At 39.1% G+C, this 21778-nt stretch overlaps 1 protein-coding gene across 1 annotated transcript in view; it reads right to left on the reverse strand.

Annotated features, from left to right (window-relative positions):
* USP6NL (USP6 N-terminal like) overlaps positions 1-18917 on the reverse strand; it is a 123235-nt gene extending 104318 nt beyond the window's left edge. The window contains exons 1-2 of the mRNA XM_069869723.1: positions 18783-18917; positions 12799-12888 (exon numbers count right to left, since the gene is read on the reverse strand). Coding sequence (XP_069725824.1) covers positions 12799-12802 — 4 coding nt within the window. The 5' untranslated portion in view covers positions 12803-12888; positions 18783-18917. The remainder of the gene's footprint in view (positions 1-12798; positions 12889-18782) is intronic.
* Positions 18918-21778: the final 2861 nt, after the last annotated feature.

Raw genomic sequence — 21778 nt, forward strand, 5'->3', positions numbered from 1 at the left:
CTTATGCTCTCAAGAAATCCTATGTGGAATTCTAGTAGCCTTTCCTGGGAAAATGTTTATTATTCAAGGCATTCATTTTTCAAAAACAGCTGCTTTTGGCTTTGCATTTTGCAAAGCATCCATAAAAATAAATTAATAAATATCCTCACTGTCTTCTGAATGATCATGCAGAGCCAATGTGTGTCAGTAACTGCTTAATCCACAGAATCAGCATTCACTTCGGAATGGGGTTTTTTCTTTCATTTTTAGCACTTCTGCCAGCATTTTCAAAGCATGAAAGTACAGCTGCAGATGTTAAAGAAAATTATGCAGATCTATGACTCTGGTTAAAGCAATCTTGGGAGCAGAAAGCAGCTTGATCTATAGGCTGGAGAAACAAGAAATTAATCGTCACAGAAAGCTATCTAAGTGACCACTGATTAAAGAAGATGAAAGGCATTTGTTCACTTTTTTTAAAAAGTCTGGTTTTCTTTCTATTTCAAGCATATAAGAAAGCTCTTCATTAAATTCAGGATGATTGAAAACTTCAATAATGGTCAATGAAATTAATTCCACCTGTTTCAGGCAAAACCGTATCAACCCAAAGAAGAAAAACAAATACTGAAAATGGAGAAAGGGAAAGAAAAAAAAAGAAAAAAAAACCAAGTAGCTGCCTTCAGCAGCTATTATTGCACTCTTTGAAGCTGTAAGGAAAGAAACTTGCAAAATCCTGTCACTGCATAACACTTACTGTTACCCTTCTTACTCAATTCACTTTTACCCCCTTAGCTCTTGCTACATGTTCTGGAAGTGCATCTAGGGTATAACAAAGCAGAGAGCAACTGTCCCAGAGAGCTACAACCAAGCCAAGGGAACTGTCCGCGTAGATCAGTTTTATCATCCTTCTGATACAGACATCAGACTCTAAAGAGATCAATATCAGATGATCACATTCAAATATGAAAAAAAAAAAAGTTGGATATACTTTTCATTTTTCCTCCTGATAGATAGGTGTGTTTTACACTTATCACCTCCACAAGCAACATCAGGGCACAGCATAGTCTTTGCTCATATATTTACTGAAGAGCTGTACCATCAGATCTAGACATGCAAGTGCATCTACACTACAAAGCTCAGAACCAGTTGAAAAGGCATCCAAAACCTCTTACATATTTCAAAAGGAACAGTGTGGGCTATCCTGCAGAACTCCTTGGGTACAACAGAGAGGCACTTCAGGTCTTTTTGAACCAAACAGTGTTAAGCAAGCAACACTGATGTTGTGATAAAGAGTAACTATAGAACCACACATTCTTATTAAGGAACTTCAAATTTAGCCTGTTTCTTTTTCCTCTCCCTTACGCCTATTCCCTTCAATAGGCAAAATGTCATGGTTTAAAGCACAGCAATTTAGTAAATAAAGCAAACACCAGAGCAAATTGAATTTTCCCCCTATCTAAGCAGCTCATTTTAAATAAGTGATAAAATACGCTTTTGTAAAACAGGACAAGGAAGAAGTGTGTTAGTACAAGGTCTAATCTTAGCAAATGCTCAAGCTCCACAGAATCTCTCAGTTTCCTTTATGTTTACAGTCCAAATCTTTATAGAGTTTTAGCTGTAAATGATAGTTACTTTAAAGAAAAAAGTAAGTCTCAAGTAAGTCTCAAAAAGAAACCAAACATTTATGAAGTTGTAATTACAACAACAAAGAAGTTTTAAAAGATTATTCCAAACAGAATATGCAGCATTTCCTGCACATACAACATTCCAAGCAGAATATGCAGCAGTTTTGCATTTCCTGGATCTGGGTCACGGCTGTAGTATTAATCAACAGATTTACATTCAAGCTTAAGGGCAATATTAAAACATTCTGTCAAACCTAAGTATACAGAAAGAAGCCATATTAGTCATTAAGAGGTTTTATTTCCTTCTTCTAATATTTAACAAAAAATAAAAACTATTATCATCTTACACATTTCAATGCTGAAGTCAAAGTAAATTCATTAGTTTAATCAGAGAAAGAATAATAAAAGTAAATGTTTGTTCAATTCAAAGAAGAAAAAAAATAAAAACTTTGCTTTTAATTTAAAACCTCACTTGGTTTCCTGATGAAAAAGGATAGGAATGAGATTAATAAACTCTTACCTCCTTGAAGAAAAACAAAAAAAATACAAAATTCTGTACATCTCTGTTAGCAGGATTAAATTATTTACTGCATGTAAGATTTCTATGTTGATATTTAATACAAGCAATAACATGCAGCTCCCAACAGCCACCAGGAAGAACATCAAATCTTATTAGTCCACTGCAAAACACACGGTACTTTTATTAAGCTCATTTATTTGCAGGCTTAATTTGTGTAGCAAATAATCTATAATATAGCTTTCTCCCTGCAAGAGAATCAGAAGTTTTAAAGCAGGTTTTGTAATACTTTGTATTAAGCTAAAACTAAAGAAATCTGTTCACACAAATACAGCTAAAAAAAAACATTAGAGACACACCTGCTAGGAAATAAAGAATTTAGTATTTCAAAAGCAAGTGAATGAAATAAGCCTGAAGGTCACACAGATCAGAGGTGATCCACCCTCCTTCATAAGGAAGTTTACCTGGGTCTGTTTGCTTTTACTGCAGTTGTGTTCTAACAGGAGACAATTAACTGCTCACTCTCAGACTTCTGCCTCCTGATCTCCTTGTACATTCGGTCATAAAACACAGGCTTTTAAAATGTATTTTAACTGAAGCGTTTAAAATCCAAGCTCAGTACTTGAATATGATAATCATGTTAACCATGACTACTTAAGGTTAACACTAGAGTTATATTTGTGATAAATATTCTAGCTGAATGGCTGGTTGTGACTATCTTTACAGTTATCTCTGTTTCGCCTCTGTTCTTACAAAGGGATTTTTTTAGTAGTTTGCTGCAGTCAGCAGCCACGCTTGCTTCATATCCAGTCCTATTTCCCATAAAGCATACACGCAGCTCAGCTACTAACAAAGAGTTCTCCTATTCCCTCATCGATGATAGACCTCAGTGGAAATACCTGGGCATCTCAGCGATGGTGCTCAACAGCAGCTGGGAAAAGAAGTTAGAAAGACACTTCCTCATTCTGCTTCACTTTAAAACAACCAAACTATCCAACTGAAGATCACCTTACCTACCTATTACAAGAGCAAAGGCAGAGGAATCATACATGCCCAACTGCCTCTGTCCCAATTTTGAAAAAACCGAACACTGTAATCCATTCACTATTCTCCATGCTCTCCCTGTAGCTACTGAAAACCTAAAATCTTATCAAATTCGAGCCAACAAGTGTCCATGGTCTGGACAAGGTGGTACCCAAACTGCATCATTCTAGCCAATATCAGTCAGGCATTTTAATCCACTATTTTAACTAACAGTGGTATTACAGCAGTACTAAAGGAATAGAAGAAGAAATTCCATTGTCTTCCATTTGCAGCAGATTTATCCTTGAACTTGATCTCTTGCATTTCACTGGACAACAAAGAAAACCTGGCCTTGTTACATCACCTACTAGGAACACTGAATATTCAGCATTAAACAAAAACACAAATTAGGAGTTAATTCTCCAAAATGGATGTTCCACTTAACAACTGATGCATTAAAAACAAAAAACACCCAAGAGCCTTACTGTGAGTTTCATATAAATATTATTTCTTTTAGTTTATTTTAATGCATGGGGAATAATTAAATACTGAAAGGTCCCTAAAAGTGACTCATTAGCCTTTTCTTTAAAAAAAAAAAAAAGTTACAGTAAAAATTACAGATATTTTTGTCACTGCATCCAGCACAGGAGAGAGTGTGGTGGGGCGAGGAAGCAGGGAGGAAATAAAAAGCAAAATTGACACTTTTCAGTTGGTACCTTTTCAAGGCAAGCTATAAACTCTATTTTTCCTCTCCCGTGCCCCAAGACCAATCCAGATGTCCTTCAAACACTCTTACAGTAACTTGCTGTAACTCAGGGGTAGGGGTGGGGAGCGAGGTGGTGGAAGCTAAAAGCCTGTCTAGTTTTTACAACCAGATATAAAATAATATGAAATATAACCGCTCTGAAGAGTTCAAGGCAGGCAGGGTTGGTAGAACAGCCTGGACACAAAGTATGTCTGTACCACAGCATTACTGAGAAGAACAGAGACAAGCGTTACCTCCAAAAGCAAGTTTTGGGGAGAGCAGGGAAGGAGAGTTGGGTCATTATAGTGCTTGTACAACTATGAAAGAGTAACACAACAAAATAAAACTCCTCATAGAGTGCTGCACAAAATTCTACCACAAGTAAAAAAAAAAAAAAAACAAACATAAGGAAGAGGCTTTATATTGAATGGAACAGAACACACTCTGGCAAGAGACTTATTTCCCTATTCCTCTCAAAATTCTGGGAAATTCTCCTGCTCGAAAGAGCTCCAAGTAAGCCTTTCTGCACTCTACCATGGAATTAGGCAGGTTTTCAAAGAGCTTTTCAAGGGTAAAACAGAAAGACTGTATTCAAGAATCCTCTCCTACAGCAAGCCAAAGTGCTTTATTAAAACAAAGTGCCCTTGTATATTAGTGATATATTAAATTAATGTCTGTGCTGGCCAAAAGTACTGGAGATATAACATCTTGTTGGTATGCCTTCCATTCCAGAGAATGGTAATAAACTTACACAAAATAAAACAGGAGCAAAAGAAAAATAAGAACCCCCAACACATCAGCTTCCCAAACTAGCCTGGGAAGTCCTGCACGGCTTTCTGCTCACTTCAGACATTTTCAGCATGATAATTACAGGCATACCAACAGTCTTGAAAAAATTCCAGCGTTATCCTGACAGTCTCCCACATAATTTTAAGCATTAAAATCTCTTAATTATAGGCAGCTCTCTTGTAATGAGAGATTAAACAAACCTTATAATCCACTGATTGATATCACCTAAGCACAGCAAGCACTTCAACCACCCTTGAAACACCAAAAAGGACAACAGACTGTACAGTTTAAGTAAAGAAAAGATCTTAAATTTAAATAAACACAGAGCCAGCCACAAAGCCAGTAATCCCGCTGTGATTACTTGCATAACCCACTTATGGCAACAACCCCAAATAGTTTCCACCCATGCTACAAATCAAAGAAGTTTTTTCCTATCAAAAATTGAGTAAAGAATGTCAGAGTAGTTTTTCTTGAAATACAGTCAATTTAGCTCAAAATAACCACATATCTTGTAAATCTGGTGGTTTGTTTCTTGCATATGGGCATAAATAACATAACATAAAATGAGGCTGCAACTCGTTCACTTTTCTTATTTATGATAGTTACACTAATGAGCAGCAATAGCTTCACTTTCCCAACACAGTGGTACATATTATTCAATCATTTGTGCCGAAAGGGAGAATAATATGAGTCACAACAGGCAAGGAAAGTCTTCTGAATATCTCACTTAACACTGCTGTTGGAAAGTTCTTCATTTCTAATCCTTTATCTGACTCAGCTGTTGTTTTGTGAATTCTATAACTCAATAGGAAATTGTACCCCAACTAGGGATCTTACTCCTGCAGCCTCTACGAAGTCTTCCCTGCAATATCTAGAACAACAGAGTTCTGTGCCTATACAGTGCCTTACACAAAATGGGGATACCTATCCAAAAATCTACATTCATAGCTCTCGCTTTCCATCTACATTTTAGCTGCGAGTTTCTGCATCCTTCCCCCTTCAGAATGTACTTAAACACCACCCTCAACTTATCACAGGATAAACAGGATCCCAGAAATATGAATTGCTAACATAGCGGTGGACACTTGATACTCACTCCAGAGAACAAGGTTACAGTGTTCTTTGCTACTTAGTCTTTCTGCTGCAGGAGTACCGGAGATGCATAATAAAGGCATTATTGTGCAAGATTCTATATAAAGGAGTACAGACATAGGCCCAAAGACTAAGATTTAAATAAGAAAATAAAAATCGTAACAGGAGAATATTATCATGCCACAGAATTATCATTCTGTGTACACCAATTAGTTGTAATAATTCATCAGTCTTTACTAGCCATCAGTCAAAACAGTGAGAGGCAGGCCAATTTAGAATGAGAACTCTCTCTCCACATATACACATATAAAAATATAAACAAAAGAGTTGTTATATATTTTATGTAAGTATGTACTTTATATTATAAATGCAAAAGTATTCTATAAAAATATAAATATTAATTTTAATGTATTTTAAATATATTATTATTAATAATAACATTATTACAAACATTTCTATTATCTTTACTATTTTGGACACATATACATAGCATTAGAGTGTCATAAATTAACTGATAAATAATCCAACCTTACTTTTCATTGTAAACATGACAGAATAAACATTAAGTATAAGTGTCTAGAAAGGGCATATTCAGGAAGCAGTAAGTGTGCATACAAAATGACTGGTCCTCCAATAACATTAATGATAGTAATTTTCCCATCACAACTCTCCTATCACTTCAAAATGAACAATAGTTTCCTGCCAGTGCCAACATCTTGGTTCACAAACAGAAATTACATAGGTTGAAACACATCGTGTTGCACTAACTTAGCGAAGCCCCATCAATTTAAACCTGCAGGGAAAAAGTGTAACCAAAAGCAGACAGCCAAAAAACCCAACTTTTTTAAAATGTTCAATACATGTATTTGAAATCTATGCAAAGGACTTTAAAAAAGAATTTAGATTTACTGTACATGATGAACTACAAATGAAACGCTACAGACTATGCAATACCTGTTAAGAAAGTCATACAAAAATACCTCAGAGCACAGTTTCTCAATGTGATAAATTAACTCCTGGTAGCTGCAGCTTCCTGCAAAGCTTAAGAAAGAAAACGTGACTTCGCTTTAGTCTATAGAAACTGAAGACTTATCTTGTTCAGTTAAAGAAGCAACAGAACAAAACTCAAAAGTTTTGTCTGCCTCTTCCATCTAAAGTGCAAGGAAAGCCACAACTTACTTGTCCTTAATATCCTAAAGTGATAAAAAATAATGGAAGGATTATAAAGAGAAAATAATCTAAAAAGTCTGTTTAAATACAGATGAACTTCAAAAAGCTTTCATTTCTGTTATATTTATATAGCTGTACTGTCAGAAAAAAAAAAGCCACAAGGTCAGAGAAGTTGCATTATTATGTCAAGTAAATAAATAAGAAGAAATCCAGCATGATAAAATGTGAATATTAAGAAAACACGCGCCTATATTTCCTCAATAAGTTTGGTGCATGTAAAGTATTTGGGTTTACAATTTATTGCAACTAAGGCACCCTCTGTATTTACAGAAGTGGTTTAATTACAGCATTGGTGAGAAACTGGGTCATCTAAAATCTGATTAGCCCTCTGGAGATGCCTCTCCTCACTTAGTATAGAGGAAGCCTAAGATTACAACATGCCTAAATAACTTAAACTATCATTCCATGGACACTTCAAGCACGGGGGAAAAAGCATTACCCCTGGAAAGGACAGTCTCATCCCTGTGCCTCTTTCCCTGCACTACAGCACTACAACCATTGCAGAAGCTATCTAGTAAACGGCTTGGGGAGCCCACCCAATTCAAATCAACCTCATGAATGCTTGTGCAACAAGGAAGCATGCAGGAACACAGACAGGGGAAGGACACCATCCTCTCTCTATTGGCAAGGGCAACATTTTAAGGGGGTCACGAAATTTTAAAAGACACTCAGTTCAGCCCTGGCTCCTATAGGCCAGACCTTTCTAATAGAACCCAACTTCTCCCAGTCCACATAGGTTTCTGTACCTCATTAACTCTGACCTCTGAATCTGCATTGTAAGCCAGAAACGTATCTCCAGCATGCCTGCTGATGTTCTCCCTTGAGTCCTAGGTGCACTAAACAGAGGGGACAGCCAGTAGGTACAGCACTGACCTGCAGTATCCAAATAAGTTTGAAGTGAAAAGTTAAGACAACACAGGAGAGTAACAGTGAGGCAAGATCAAGAACAGTAAGCTCTTCTCCTGACTGATAGGTTCAGGGGCCAAACAACTTGGTACAGGTGTATTTTTCATGCTTCATCCTCCCACTACAAAAAGAAAGTTACTGCAGCACTACTTCTGATCCAAGTGCTCATGTGTCACTACCATTACGTACAGTGCTAAATTAAATTCCCCTGACAGTTTCACGGAAAATAAAGCAAAAAGATAAACACCAATGTTAAAAATTAAGTAATTTTTATGGAGTCATGAATATCCGGTAGCTTACTATTTTAAGTATCTTGTAGGTTTCATTCCTTTCCAGATAGTTGAACTGCAAGAGGGATTACAATTACTTAACTTTTTAAACGTTTCAAAAATTATCAAAGTCTTCAAATTAACCTTTTTCAAATCTGCATTACGGCTCTTTCTCCCCTATGTCCCACAATTCTTAATCGTTCAGATCTTCAGTCTTTCATACAGAATTACTATGCCAAATTTCAGCAAAGACGACCTATGAGGCAACAGCTGCTTCTATGTTTCTCAAGTCACAGTATTTTACAAATATTACAAGATCTGTGCTGTAAATCAGAAGAACAATAGTTAAAAACAATACTTCACATACTGTATCTTTAGGCTTGTATTTTATGAATTAGATTTCAAGGTTGATAGTTCAAAAATAAAAATAAAGCTTAGCACATAACATAATAATCAGATATCCTTTAACTATTCATTATTATACTTCACTACAAAGCTATCTTAGCCTACTTCTAAGCTTTCCTTCCCCAGCATGCCGTTTTATGTATGAATCGGAACTTAGACTTTTTCCTTTCTATCAGTCTCAGCTCACTGAAAGAACTGATGACTACAAAGCCTCTTGAACACATCAATCTGCTTTATATTTATTTGCGACACTTCACCCACAAAATACACAGCCAACTTACACTTTGTGTAAGCCACAAAACAACATCCATTTCCCAGCAATTACTTTGCATACAGTGTGACTTGGTCATCGGTTCACTATGTATTCATTCTGGCACACAAGAACAGGAGACTGGAGGTGAGGGGGCTAACTGAGCCAACCAAACAGACTTTTCTTAGCCTAAGAAGCTTTAGAAAAACCTAGAACACACTTTTTTTAGTTGCAAGCATAGAAATAACATCGTGTACTTGCTAAACCATTACATCTTTATCTGTTAAGGCTAACCTGAACATTTGGTTTAATTCCCAAGTTTATTGCTCATGAATAGAGAAACTGACAGCCAAAACTTCTTCTTTACACATGCTACAAGAACTCAAAAAAACTTTTTTTTGTTGTTTTTTGGGGTTTTTTGTTTTGGTTTTGGTTTGTTTTTTTTTTTAGAAATCACAAAATCCTCAGGTTCCTCTGTGAACACAAATTAGAAAGCCAGCTATAATGACAGGTCAAGAGAAATAACCAACCACCAAGCAGAAGCAGCCTTTAATCACACCACTGTGGTCTTTATTTGAACGGCTGAAGCAAAACGTTTTCCACCTCATTAGCAGCCCACGCTGACCATTTTTAAAATATAGGATTACAATGTGTAGAATCTTTCCAAGCACGCAAAAAACTCTCCTACCCTCAATCGTGAGGAAAACCTGAGGAGATGATATTGAAGCACGAAGAATAGCAGGTTAACTTACCAACTGCATGCAGTGCTGAGCATTTAGTGTGTGGAAAACAAAAGCAGAAAGGCAAAGTCAGGAAAGAGTTATACTGTACAACTATCATGATAGGAGAATAATAATAAAATAAAAAGGTTGGCACTGCATCCTATACGTTTAAGGGGAGAAAAAAAACTAAGACCAGAGCAGCTTGTTGCAACAGCGTGCAGTAACATTTCGCTTGTTTGCAAACTGAGTTACTTGCAGCAGCTCAAATAAGTTCACTGTGCTGACATTTCTTCAAAGGAGAAAGCACAGGAAAACCCCGAAACATGAAAAGCACAGTTTATAATTGTAAGAATTTGTCATAACACTACACATTTTCTGGCAGCTCAACATCAACAACTGGAGAAAATGTGGTAAATGAAAAAATGTAGTAAATTAAACTAACTCATTCTGTGGTGTGACATTCTAGACAGGTTACATACAGCCAAGATTGCATGACAAGTTATCTTTCAACATAAAATAAATCAAAACCAAACCTAACTTAGCTATTCTCTATACTCTTACCGACTCTTAACACATGCAACCTCCTCGTCCTATGAGGCACACAAAGTTACAGCATAATTTTAGTGTCTTAACCCTGCTAACGAAAACAGACATTTATAAAGGCATTATACAGGAATAGAAGCTTTGATAGAGGCTGCCACGGTTTTAACAACTTTTCAAATTCTCTGTACTGCCCAACAACTAAAAACACCTATCCTGAAGAGTGGACTTGAAAATTCTGTCAATACGCTGCCCCATTAACAGAGAAGATCCAGTACAACAGGATCCAAAACACTTACCTACACACTCAATAACCGTTAAACAACAGCAGTAGTTCCCTTATTCACCTCCCAAAAAAAAATTATTTTCAAACAAACAGTAAGTTAAGCTTGTGTTTCTTAAGTACAGAGACAACATAGATTCACTTCTACAAGCTATTTCAATAAAATAATGTGCTCTTTGTAACAAACTGCTAAAGCAACAAATATGATACAAGGTAAAAATGTGTAATTTTTTTTAAGCTACTGAATAAGGTTGGCAGAAAACTAAATAGATATTAACTGTCTGTGAATAAGTCTAGGATAGATATTAGAAAAGGGATTTAACTATTTTAGGACTGAGATTCTAGAACAGCCCTTCACAAACACCAACAAAAATATATATTGCATCAAGTGCATCACAAGAAAATAACACACAGGATTCTGTAGTGTAACCTGCATGAAACAGCATTCTACATTTTTTAACCAAGAAGTTATTAGCTTTCCTAAGTTTGAGTTTTCCACATTTTAGATAGATTTGGGTGATGCACAAGATAATACTAGAGACTCCCATCACTTTCAACACATCCAGCTATTCAAGGTGCCTGTAAATCTGTGAATAACCTTACATGTACAGAAGTAAACAAATAAATCCATCTTCATAATATGAAAAATATGGTATAGGCTGAGGTATTTAGAAGAGAGGAGTCTAAAACTACTTAGACCACACTTCTAGTTCAAGTTAACCTGAAGTAGAATGTAAACTAAGAAATCCAGCACCAGCTGAACATAAACATCTAATCTTCTCTAAATCACATTTTAAAAAAATGCAGCATTTTTTTTTGTGCCATTGAAGCCCACCATTTAGCACAGACTTAAGCATCTAATCTACCACAGGAATGTGGTGTCCCGCAAAGAAGAGACTGCCGTTTGAATAACATTATTATTAATCACCACGAAGTATGGCCAAAGCGTTATCTTTCATTTGAATAAGGCTCTTGATTCTTGCAAATATAAAGTTAAACTTTCCAGCCTGGAATCATGCCAAAAATCTCACCAAGACCAATGATGTTTTGCTCAAGTCATGACAGTTGAGCTGTTGTGCTCAAACCAACAACATCACAGTAGCACAGCAGTGATTCACTTAACACAGCAACTATGATTCAAAAGGCATAAGGATTTACAGATACTTGTTACATTTACGACTGCTAGGCAATGAGAGCACGTGAGATTCTCTATAAAATAAATGAAGATTAATATAGCAATATTTGACAAATCAGAATATTTAGGTACTTGAATAACTGCTTGTAAGGTTATCATCTATGCAACACAGCAAATACTTTAAACATCAGAAAGTAAATAAGCGTGAATAGCAATATGAAAGAGAAAAGAGGTATAATTCTATATAAATATCAGTGTACCTCCAGTAAGCATGAACCCCAGAGTTCAGCAATTCTTTCAGTCCTCTTTCTGATGTAGTTTTTCTTTTGCTACATTTAGCAAGCACTTCCTTGACCTTTTTTCCTTCCAGATGTCAAGACATTTTTCATTTACTTTGACAAGAAAACTGACCAATTTTCTTTACTCACTTCCTCCCAGAAAATCAAAACAGTCTTATTTTACTAACATAGGATATAATGATATATCTATGAAATAGAGGCTCATTCTTCAACAGATTCAGGACACTTGTGCTGAAACTAAGCTACATTATAAATACAGTTCCTGTGCATATGAAGTTACGTCCTTATTCCTTCATGATGTAAAGGTAGGTAATATGATTCTTGGCAGCAACATTAAGTCTCGCATACACAAAACTTATGAAAGACCATTAAATACTCATAACAATTTGCTAAAAAGAGATTATCTTAGCCATCAGATATTGTCTAAAATAAAACTTCTGGTGCCTTTCATCTGTTTTTTCACCAAAACAGATCTTAAGTTACAGTTTTCTATGGCTCAGATCTTTTCAAGCATGCCAAAATTCCTTTGGGATCAGACATCTGTATTGGAATTTGAGTAATATATTTATTTTTTCCCATAAAATGAAGTCCATTCATTTTACGTTGGATTTTTACCAGCTGTTTTAATTTACTGGACCTTCACATATTTTGGAGTTCCTAGCAAACCCCACACATTTTCCCCTAAGAGTTACATGTTTTATGTATACCAAAAAAACAAACATCAGCTTGTTACAGAACTCGCCTTCCTGAAATGATACCAGACTGCAAAACACAGAAGTCTACAGAGCACAAGTTGATGAAAAGTTTGCAGATTACAGACAGCATCAGCCAAATCTCAGCTTTATTTGGTTATTTTTAAAGGACTGAAGAGACAAAACTCATTATGAACATTTTCAAGGAAGAACCACCTTCCAAAACCCACTACACAAGTGCATTTCTTCTAAAGTGCAAACTAAGGGTTTCATTTTTCTTAAAAAAAAAAATCTACTTACTCATGACTGGAAACTTCTCTGCATGTAATCCAAGACAGGTCTTGAAGCAAGGAATCTTGTTGGAGAAGGTTTCTCAGAGGTATACATGTCCTGATGGTTGTAGGAAAAGAGAGGTCATTTATTCAGCTTCAGGTAATTAGAATAAAAGTTTATATATAAACTGTCTTTCCTACTATCCTACTTTCATACTCCCTGTCAAAAAAAGGAAAACAAAGATGTATTTGTTATGACTGAGGAACTTTACTTCTTGCAGATATATTTTGAAGTTTTTCAACTCAAATCATGTACTTCTTTCAAACATTCATATTATAAACTTGTGTGCATTACTAGTTCATAAAATGTAACTGCTCCCAAAAGACAACAAACATTCTTAAGAAATTAAAAGTACAAGATTAAAGTATAAATGTAGTAACTGAAAATACCATCAAAGCAGTGTTTCCCTCCAGCAACTTCAGCTAGCAAGAAGATGCAACACAAAATCATTTTTAAAACCGAGGTATTACAAACAAATTTACTAAATAAGCATGGGTTGGTACTAGCATCCAACATTTCCTCCTCAATAAAATATGAAAAAGTTACCATTTCCAGCAACCCTAAACCATGAGATGAGTCAATTCATAAGCAAAATGAATTTTAAAAAAAAAAAAAAAAAATCAAAGTAGGACAGAGACGGATTCACTAACAATATGCCTGGCTGTCCCCAAAGCGAAATATAGAGGACTTAATCTCCAACAACAGCAGCACAGCAAGTACATTTTGGAAAACTTATATAATATCTCCATCCTGCTGCTAAAAGCAAGTTTATACAAATCTGATAGAACAGTTAAACAAAAGTAAGTTCACCTTACAGCTTAGATGAAGGGAGAAAAAGCAAACATCTGTGAAGCTGTAAGAGCCTTCTCCAATACCTGCTCAGAGTTTCTGAACACAATTTCTTCTTTTCAGAGCCAATTAGAACTTGCTGAATCTGATCACCTGTGCTAATCCAGCCCAACAACATCTTGTGCCAACTCAGATTTCAAGTCTCAACTCCTCTGATCTCTTAATGTTAAAAAAAAAATAAAAAGCAAAAGATGAGATCTAACTTCTCCTAAAGTATGACTTCACATAACAGATTTATGGCACATGCCAAAGAAGTAGAGAAGCTATCACAGGATGGGATTTGCATCACAAGAAGGCTCCTGTATCAATTTCTAAAACCAGTTTTGTAAAAAACAATAATAAAAGAAAAATAAACAAACAAAAGAGCTAAAAAAAAACCCAACACAAACACTCACACACCTTAAAATTCCAGCTGCCTACAGTAATGCTGCAGACTGAAAATTACAGCCAACTTTTTTTGCACAGAAAAAGTAACAGAGGGAAGAGGCTTAATTGGTGGGAAGTAATGGTATCATGCTGAAAAAAGAGGTATGCCAACATTATAAACAACAGAGGTGAACACAAAGCCATTAGATGGTGCAATCACTGAAGAACAGCAGTTTGAACTGCAGGTCCTGTGAGTTCTCTATGAATGGCTGCTAAATTAAACATTTAAGCATCCAGAGCCTAATCAAAAATAAAGTGTCTGGTTAAAACACATCATTAGAACTGCAATCTTGTCAGCTTCCTTTTGATTACTGGTGTCAAAAATAGTAAAAATAACTTCCATGACACCAAACTAATTACAGTTATTATGTTAACAAAATCAGATGAGTCATATAGATGGCCTTCAACCCAGGTTCAAAGCACTTTTGACTGGAGCACTATACTATCTTTGAGCCCAATTGTTCTTCAGTCACAGGCAGAGTCAACTGGAAGATTCCTACCTCCATTCAACTTGATTTTCCAAAGCTGAAGTCTCACCTTAGTTTTGTGAATGTGAACTAACAATACTTTGCCTCAGAGACATAGCATTATACAACATTTTATTGTGTCTATGTACAGGAAAAGGTTGTTCATTAGGAAAAAAAAAACAAAACATCAGTTCTGAAAACCACTTAAGGATAATAATAGCATAACTACGCATTATATCGTTTATAAAAATCTAGTCATGTAACACTAAAGAAACGAGACATGAATATAGCAGCTATATATGACCTAAAAACGCGTCGTAAGTATGAAAAGTGAACATCTCTGTACACCACAGCAAGTTGAACTCCAGCTTCCAGCTATAAAAGGTTACTCATATCTCACCTTCTGTGTCTAAGTGTTTTTCTTAGCTACTGCTAAAACCTGTTTACAAGCCAATATAGACTTCTGGTTAAAATGGGCTCTTTTTCTTTAAAATAATGCTGCATATGTGCTTTCTAAAATTACTCTTGTTCACAACTTTATCAGTTTGCTGAAGGCCATTTACTTGGACTATTTGAAAGTTCTTAAGTCCCTAAAAAAGGAAAGTTTCTGCTTAATAATGATGATTTTCTTAAGGTTGTGTGTTAGAAACTACAGTTACCACTTGGCTCTCTTAGCCAACAACCCTGTTTATTTCAACATTTGTAGGGTTCTCACCTGCACAGGAACACTACCAACTATTACACAACAGAGAAAGACAATTACTTGTTGAGTTCCTTGCTGAGAGATACTATCTTGGAGAAACTTTTTTATTCAAAATAGTACTTGACACCCTTTACGCCTTCCCTTGCAATTAACAAGGCTATTAAAAAACCTCACATACATACCTTTGATCCTTGTCTTTTCCTAAATAGCTAACCCTTATATTCCATCCCATATTTCCTCTAACAGGCATCCACCAGCCCTTGGTGGTATTCACCTGAAGTAGTTGTGAAACTACCAGCATTTTAACTTCAATTTGAGAGGAGCACCTGAAGTGAGAGTAGTTCTTCACAACTTCAAATTCAAGCACTAATAGTACACACAGTTATCTGTTTCCACATTCAGTGCCAGGTCTCTGTTTTACCCAATACTCTATTTCAGGATAATTAATACAAGCCAGATTGCAAGTAAATTACAGCATGTTATAATTCTATGCACTATGACTTTATCCAGAGAAAACATTCTCCTTTAAGGTGGCAATTAAAGATTCCAGCCCAGTCGGTGCGTATGTTATTGCAGTATCTGTTTAACTTAGATGCTAAGGAGTTAACATTAAGAATTGATATCCTCAGCTCCCAAGAAATCACAGTGACAGCACAGAACTGCACTGTTAAAACGCATACGAAGACAAAATAGTCTAAATAGAGCCTGCCTGGCATAAATCAGTATTTTACTGTCATTTATTTTCTTCTCTAAACCAAAACATTATGGCCTCTCAAAGAAAACAGATAGAGATTTCAGAAGCACATGCTTTAGAGTTTTATAGATAGCTGTCTGGCAAAACATTAAGTCTGAAATTACTGGTTTCCATGCTGTATAATCAGAGGGCAAAATAAGAGTTGCTTAAAAGGCAGCTCTACTGAATACTTATTTTACGCTGCATCCGAGTTAAATTAACTTCAAAGTTATAATCCATAGCAAAAGAAGTTAAAAAGAAGCAAAAACTAAGTCACATAAGAGCATGGCTATTAAAAAGGATATAATAAAAATTCTTAATATAGCACCAAGCTTCTAAGTGTCCCAGCTCAGTAAAACATCCAAGAGTAATATAAAATTCACAACAAAATAAGACTATTACTATTTAAGAAGCTACACAAAATCACTGACTGCCCACGAAAGAGGAAGCACAGAGAAATACACACGAAACGAGCACAATGGCACACCCTCCTCTTTGTTCATAGCAGGATTATTTACACTACAAAGCGTTGAAGCAAATTGCTTTTGGTATAAGGCAGCGCTGATTGGCTGCCGTACTTAATATACACACGCCTAGCAGAGTTTGAGTTTCGACTGTCAGACGGCAGCTCTAGATTGCAGGGTATGCATCAAGCTAAATAACCATAGAGAGCAATGATTTAATAGAAGCATTCTAATTCAACTGATCCTCCATAAAATACATATTTTTTTTGTGAACCGGGCAGATGTGCGCCTCCTTTCATTCCACTACAACTCAGTGAAAGCTAAGAAGTAGCTACGCTCACAGCCAGCTTTCTGTGCAGCTGCCTGCTCCAAACAGAGAGCAGCACAAAGAAAATGATTCTCAAGCGTATGCAGGCAAACGACTGGTACAGGAGTTTGGCGACAGTGTTTTATGTCACCACTTGACTCTCATTCAACTGGCAGTTTGAAGGCTTCGGTGGTTTCCTACGGGCAACACTCCACACCACACAAAGAACCCGAAACATTGGCTCTTTTGCTGATGGTCCCAACAGAGACCAAGGACTTAGAGCAGGTCCTGCAGACACAGCAGGCTGTTGGCAGCACACCCTGTGGGAAGCACATGGAGCTGTGGGCCCTTTGGTACCGAAACTGAAAAATGCCAGCAAATAAAACCCTAAGACTCATTTTGGAGTTCTAGAAAACAAGCATCCTTTATCGGGCCCAGGCAATGTGAGGGAGTGATCTCCATCAATCGTGTGCAGCAAGACAAAAGCTGGTTACAGACTGCAAACAGAGGTGATTACAGAAGAAGACACATCTGTTCAGCTCAGACCATACTTCACACAAGAAATTATCACCTCCAAAGGAATGGAGAGTGTAACGTCTGGAAAAACACTATTTGAAAAAACACTCTATTAAAAAAAAAAAACCAACAAAAAAACCCACGCTATCAGAGGGACACTCTGTCTAACTTTCAAAAAATACAGCTATATGGATGAAAACTTAGCTCTGCTTCAGCTTAAATCAAAATATTCCACTTTTTGTGTTAGCAACTACTTTTCGCACCAGCACAGACCCCTCAGCCTGGTGCTTTTCACCACATACCCAAAGTATTTACCAAAAGCAGAGGAGGAAGCATAGAATCAGAGAATTGTTTAGGTTGGAAGGGACCTTAAAGATAATGTAGCTCCAACACCACTGCCACAGGCAGGGACACCTCCCACTAAATCAGGCTGCTCAGGGTCCCATCCAACCTGGCCTTGAACACCTCCAGGGATGGGGCAGCCACAACTTCCCTGGGCAATCTGTGCCAGTGCCTCATCACCCTCATGGTGTAGAAATTCCTCCTTATATCTAGCCTAAATCTGCCCCTCTCCAATTTATACCCATTGCCCCTCGTCCTATCACTACAAGACTTTCTGAACAGTCCCTCCCCAGCTTTCTTGTAGCCCCTCAGGTACTAGAAGGTCACTCTAAGGTCTCCTCAAAGCCTTCTCTTTTCCAGGCTGAACAACCCCAACTCTCTCAGCCTGTCCTCGTGGGGGAGGTGCTCCAGCTCTCCGACCATCCTCGTAGCCTCCTCTGGCCCCATTCCAACAACTCCATATCCTTCTTATGTTGAGGATTCCAGAACTGGACACAATACTCCAGGTACAAAAAGCAGTAGTGGCAGGAAAGTCTCGTTCAAGCAAGGGCTCAGCCCACCAAAGCCTCCCTGCCCCCCACAGCCTCCCACCCTGACAGAGAGGGGGGACCCTCAGCAAGGCCCCAAACCGACCCCAACCCCATGGTGACCGCAGAGCCCAGGCGACCACAGCCCTCACCCCCTGCTCTGGGGTCCCTGCCCTCCCTCACCACCACAGCTCCCTCCAGCCTTACAAAGGGACCCAGGAGCATCTCCGAGAGGGCTCCCTTCGGGGTCCCCGCTCAGCTGCCTCCTGCACGCCACCGCTCCCCCCTCTCCCCACTACAAGGAGCAGGGACCCTCTGCACAACACACACACCCCCCTTCGATGTGAATGGAACAGTCCGAAGCGCCCCGGTACCCTGCGGGAGCCGGCACGCGCCTCTTCCACTTCCCCAGCACCGCGGGGGGGGTGCGCGCAGCCCCGCCCCCGCCCGGGGGGAGAATGGTATTGCCCGCCTCCCCTCAGCTCTCTAGGAACTGGGTCCCACCCCGCCTGTGTGCAAAGGCGAGGTGTGTCCCCCCCGCACCCCGGGAATGGAAGGGCCCAGCCGGCCACCCCGGGCGGGCGCACAATGGCCGGACGTCCCGGCTTCGCCCTTACCTTTGCTCGGCTTCCTCCTCCTTCCGGGGCCTCTGTCCGCCTCCTCCCTGCTTGCTGCCCCGGGACCGGCGGCCTCCGACCAGGAAGTGCCCCGGTGTGTGACACCGGCGGCCGACGCTATGGAAACGCTCCCCGCCCCAGCCCCTCCCCCGGCGCCGCCACCCCACCCCCTCAGGGCTCGGCCGGCGCCGCCATCTTGGATTTAGAACGAGGCGCGGGGGCGCCGGGTCGCGCCGGTCCCGCCGGTCCCGCCGCCATCTTGGGGCCCCTGCGAGGCCCCGGGGGCCGCGGCTGCCACAGCGAGGGCACCCGCAGCGGGTCTGTGGATGGCTCTGAGCTGAGTGGGGCAGTTCATAGAATAATAGAATCACCAGGTTGGAAGAGACCCACCGGATCATCGAGTCCAACCATTCCTATCAAACACTAAACCATGTCCCTCAGCACCTCGTCCACCCGTGCCTTAAACGCCTGCAGGGAAGGTGACTCAACCACCTCCCTGGGCAGCCTGTTCCTCATAAGGCCTGTTCTCCAGCCCCTCACCAGCTTCGTTGCTCTTCTCTGGACTTGCTCCAGAGCCTCAACATCCTTCCTGTGGTGAGGGGCCTAGAACTGAACACTGGATGAAGGGGTGTCATCCCGAGGGACCTGCACAAGCTGGAGAAGTGGGGCTGTGTGACCCTCATGAGGTTCAACGAGACTGAGTGGAAGGTCCTACACCTGGACTGGGGCAATCCCCGATTTCAGTACAGGATGGGGGGTGATGTGGTTAAGAGCAGGACCCTGTGGAGAAAGACTTGGGGCGTGCTTATTGATGAGAAGCTTGATATGAGCTGGTAATGTGCACTCACAGCCCAGAAACCAACCGTGTCCTGGGCTGCCATCAAAAGAAGCATGGCCAGCAGGTTGAGGGAAGTGATTCTGCCCCTCTGTTCATCTCTTGTAAGACCTCACCTGGAGCCCTGTGTCCAGTTCTGGAATCCTCTACATAAGAAGGATATGGAGCTGTTGGAATGTGTCCAGAGGAGGGCTACAAAGATGATCAGGGGGCTGGAGCACCTCCCATATGAGGACAGGCTGAGAGAGTTGGGATTCAACGTGGAGAAGAGGCGGCTACAGGGAGATTTTATAGAGACCTTCTCGCACCTGTAGGAGGCCTACAAGAAAGCTGGGGAGGGACTGTTTGTAAGGGCATGTAGTGATAGGACGAGGGGGAATAGTTTCGAATTGAAGGAGGGAAGATCAGACTTTAGATTAGACGTTAGGAACAAATGCTCCATATTGAGGGTGGTGAGGCACTGGCACAGGTTGCCCAGGGAAGTTGTGGCTGCCCCCTCCCTGGAGATGTTCAAGGCCAGGTTGGATGGGGCCTTGAGCAGCCTGGTCAAGTGGGAGGTGTCCCTGCCTGTGGCAGTGGTTTTGGAACTACATTATCTTTAAGGTCCCTTCCATCCCAAACCGTACTACGAGTCTATGAACTTCTTAGGCCTGTGTGTGAAAATACATATGCTAGGATAGGCGAGGTTGCTCTTTCCGGCTCTTCCAGCATGGTGCGCGCATCAGGAGACAACTTTGATCGCAGCCCTTCCTCTTCTGTAAGCAGAGTGCTCCCACTCCTTTTGTGCAAATTACTTACGCATATACATCCTTGTGCTTTGCATGGGGCTGTAAACCCAGCTACAAACTGGAAGGGAGGAAGCATAGAAACATGACAAGCAGCTGCCTGAGACTATGAGACATCTCAAATGCCACAGTGGTGTCGTGACCAGAAGGGGCACCTTTGGTTTAAAAAGAAAACCATTGTGGTTAAAAGGGTGTTTGGAGTAGCAATAAAATATCATGCTACATTAGAAGCAAGAAAAAATAAACAGTAGTTAAAATTCACTACTAAGAGACATCCAGTAATGATACAAAAAGAAAGTAATGTTTAGTAAATGCTTTGAGTGTTTTAAACAATCCTGTGTTTGTGTAATAATTATGTTTAGGTACTTCTTATTCGAATAGTAACCAAGGAATTTAGCATACTCCGTTAACAATAAACTCTTTAAAGTAAGCAGTTCCAGAGAACTTGCACTGTGAGTTGCAGGACCCTCTAATTCTGATATTAATTTTTACTAAATCTTGTAATAAAAGGACATTTTGTGCCAATTTGTAGAAAGCACTGTTCCATTATTCCAGGGTATATTGGACGAGTTGAATAATTGTTGATTGGTTCACTCAAGATCAGTATATCTTCTCGACAGCTATTTCTATTTTTAATAGGCTTTCTGTCCTCAGAGTTCTCTCGTTTCAGATGAAAAATAGCCTGAATACTGTTACTTCTGGGAAAAACTGGAAGTACCGACCTTGACATAGGAAATGCCCATGCTGGCACATCTTACTGCCTCTGAGGATCTAGGAAATCTATGTAGCTATGTATGAGTATGCTTGCATATAAGAAAATGACTAAAGGCGTAAGATACAGCAGCTTGAATTTCTTTTGTCTAAATGTTTCCTCTTCTTCTGCAGAGGAAGTGTAACAGAAAACAGAAATTATTTATTGATTTGCAATACATTTCAGAAGGTAATTTTGATTAAGTAGCCTGTCAGTATTCCATAAATCGCAAGAGGGATTCTGTGGTCGGATCTGACTCCTTCCAATTTCGAGTCTTAATTGTCTTTTTAAAAATTTTAGAAGGTGTTGGAATATAAAAACATACTTTGCTTTCATTTAGCTAGGGATTTGTTTCCTCCCAGAATGGCTAATTAGTTAAGATAAATGTCTTTCACAGGGAGCTCTCTTCTTTATCTGAAACATCTCATCTCTAGTTCATACATTCTCAAATTATACATCATCATTTTTGTTTCCCCATATGCTCGTTGTTTCCTGTTGTGCTACTATAACTAGGATGTGGAGCAGTTTGAAAATCACAGCTTTGTAAGTGGCTGACAGTGATATCATACTTGTTTTATCACTACTCCCACATACAAATCCTGCAATATCATTTCTACCAACGCTT

This window comes from Phaenicophaeus curvirostris, chromosome 1 (assembly GCF_032191515.1).
Source record: "Phaenicophaeus curvirostris isolate KB17595 chromosome 1, BPBGC_Pcur_1.0, whole genome shotgun sequence".
NCBI classification, from domain to species: Eukaryota; Metazoa; Chordata; class Aves; order Cuculiformes; family Cuculidae; genus Phaenicophaeus; species Phaenicophaeus curvirostris.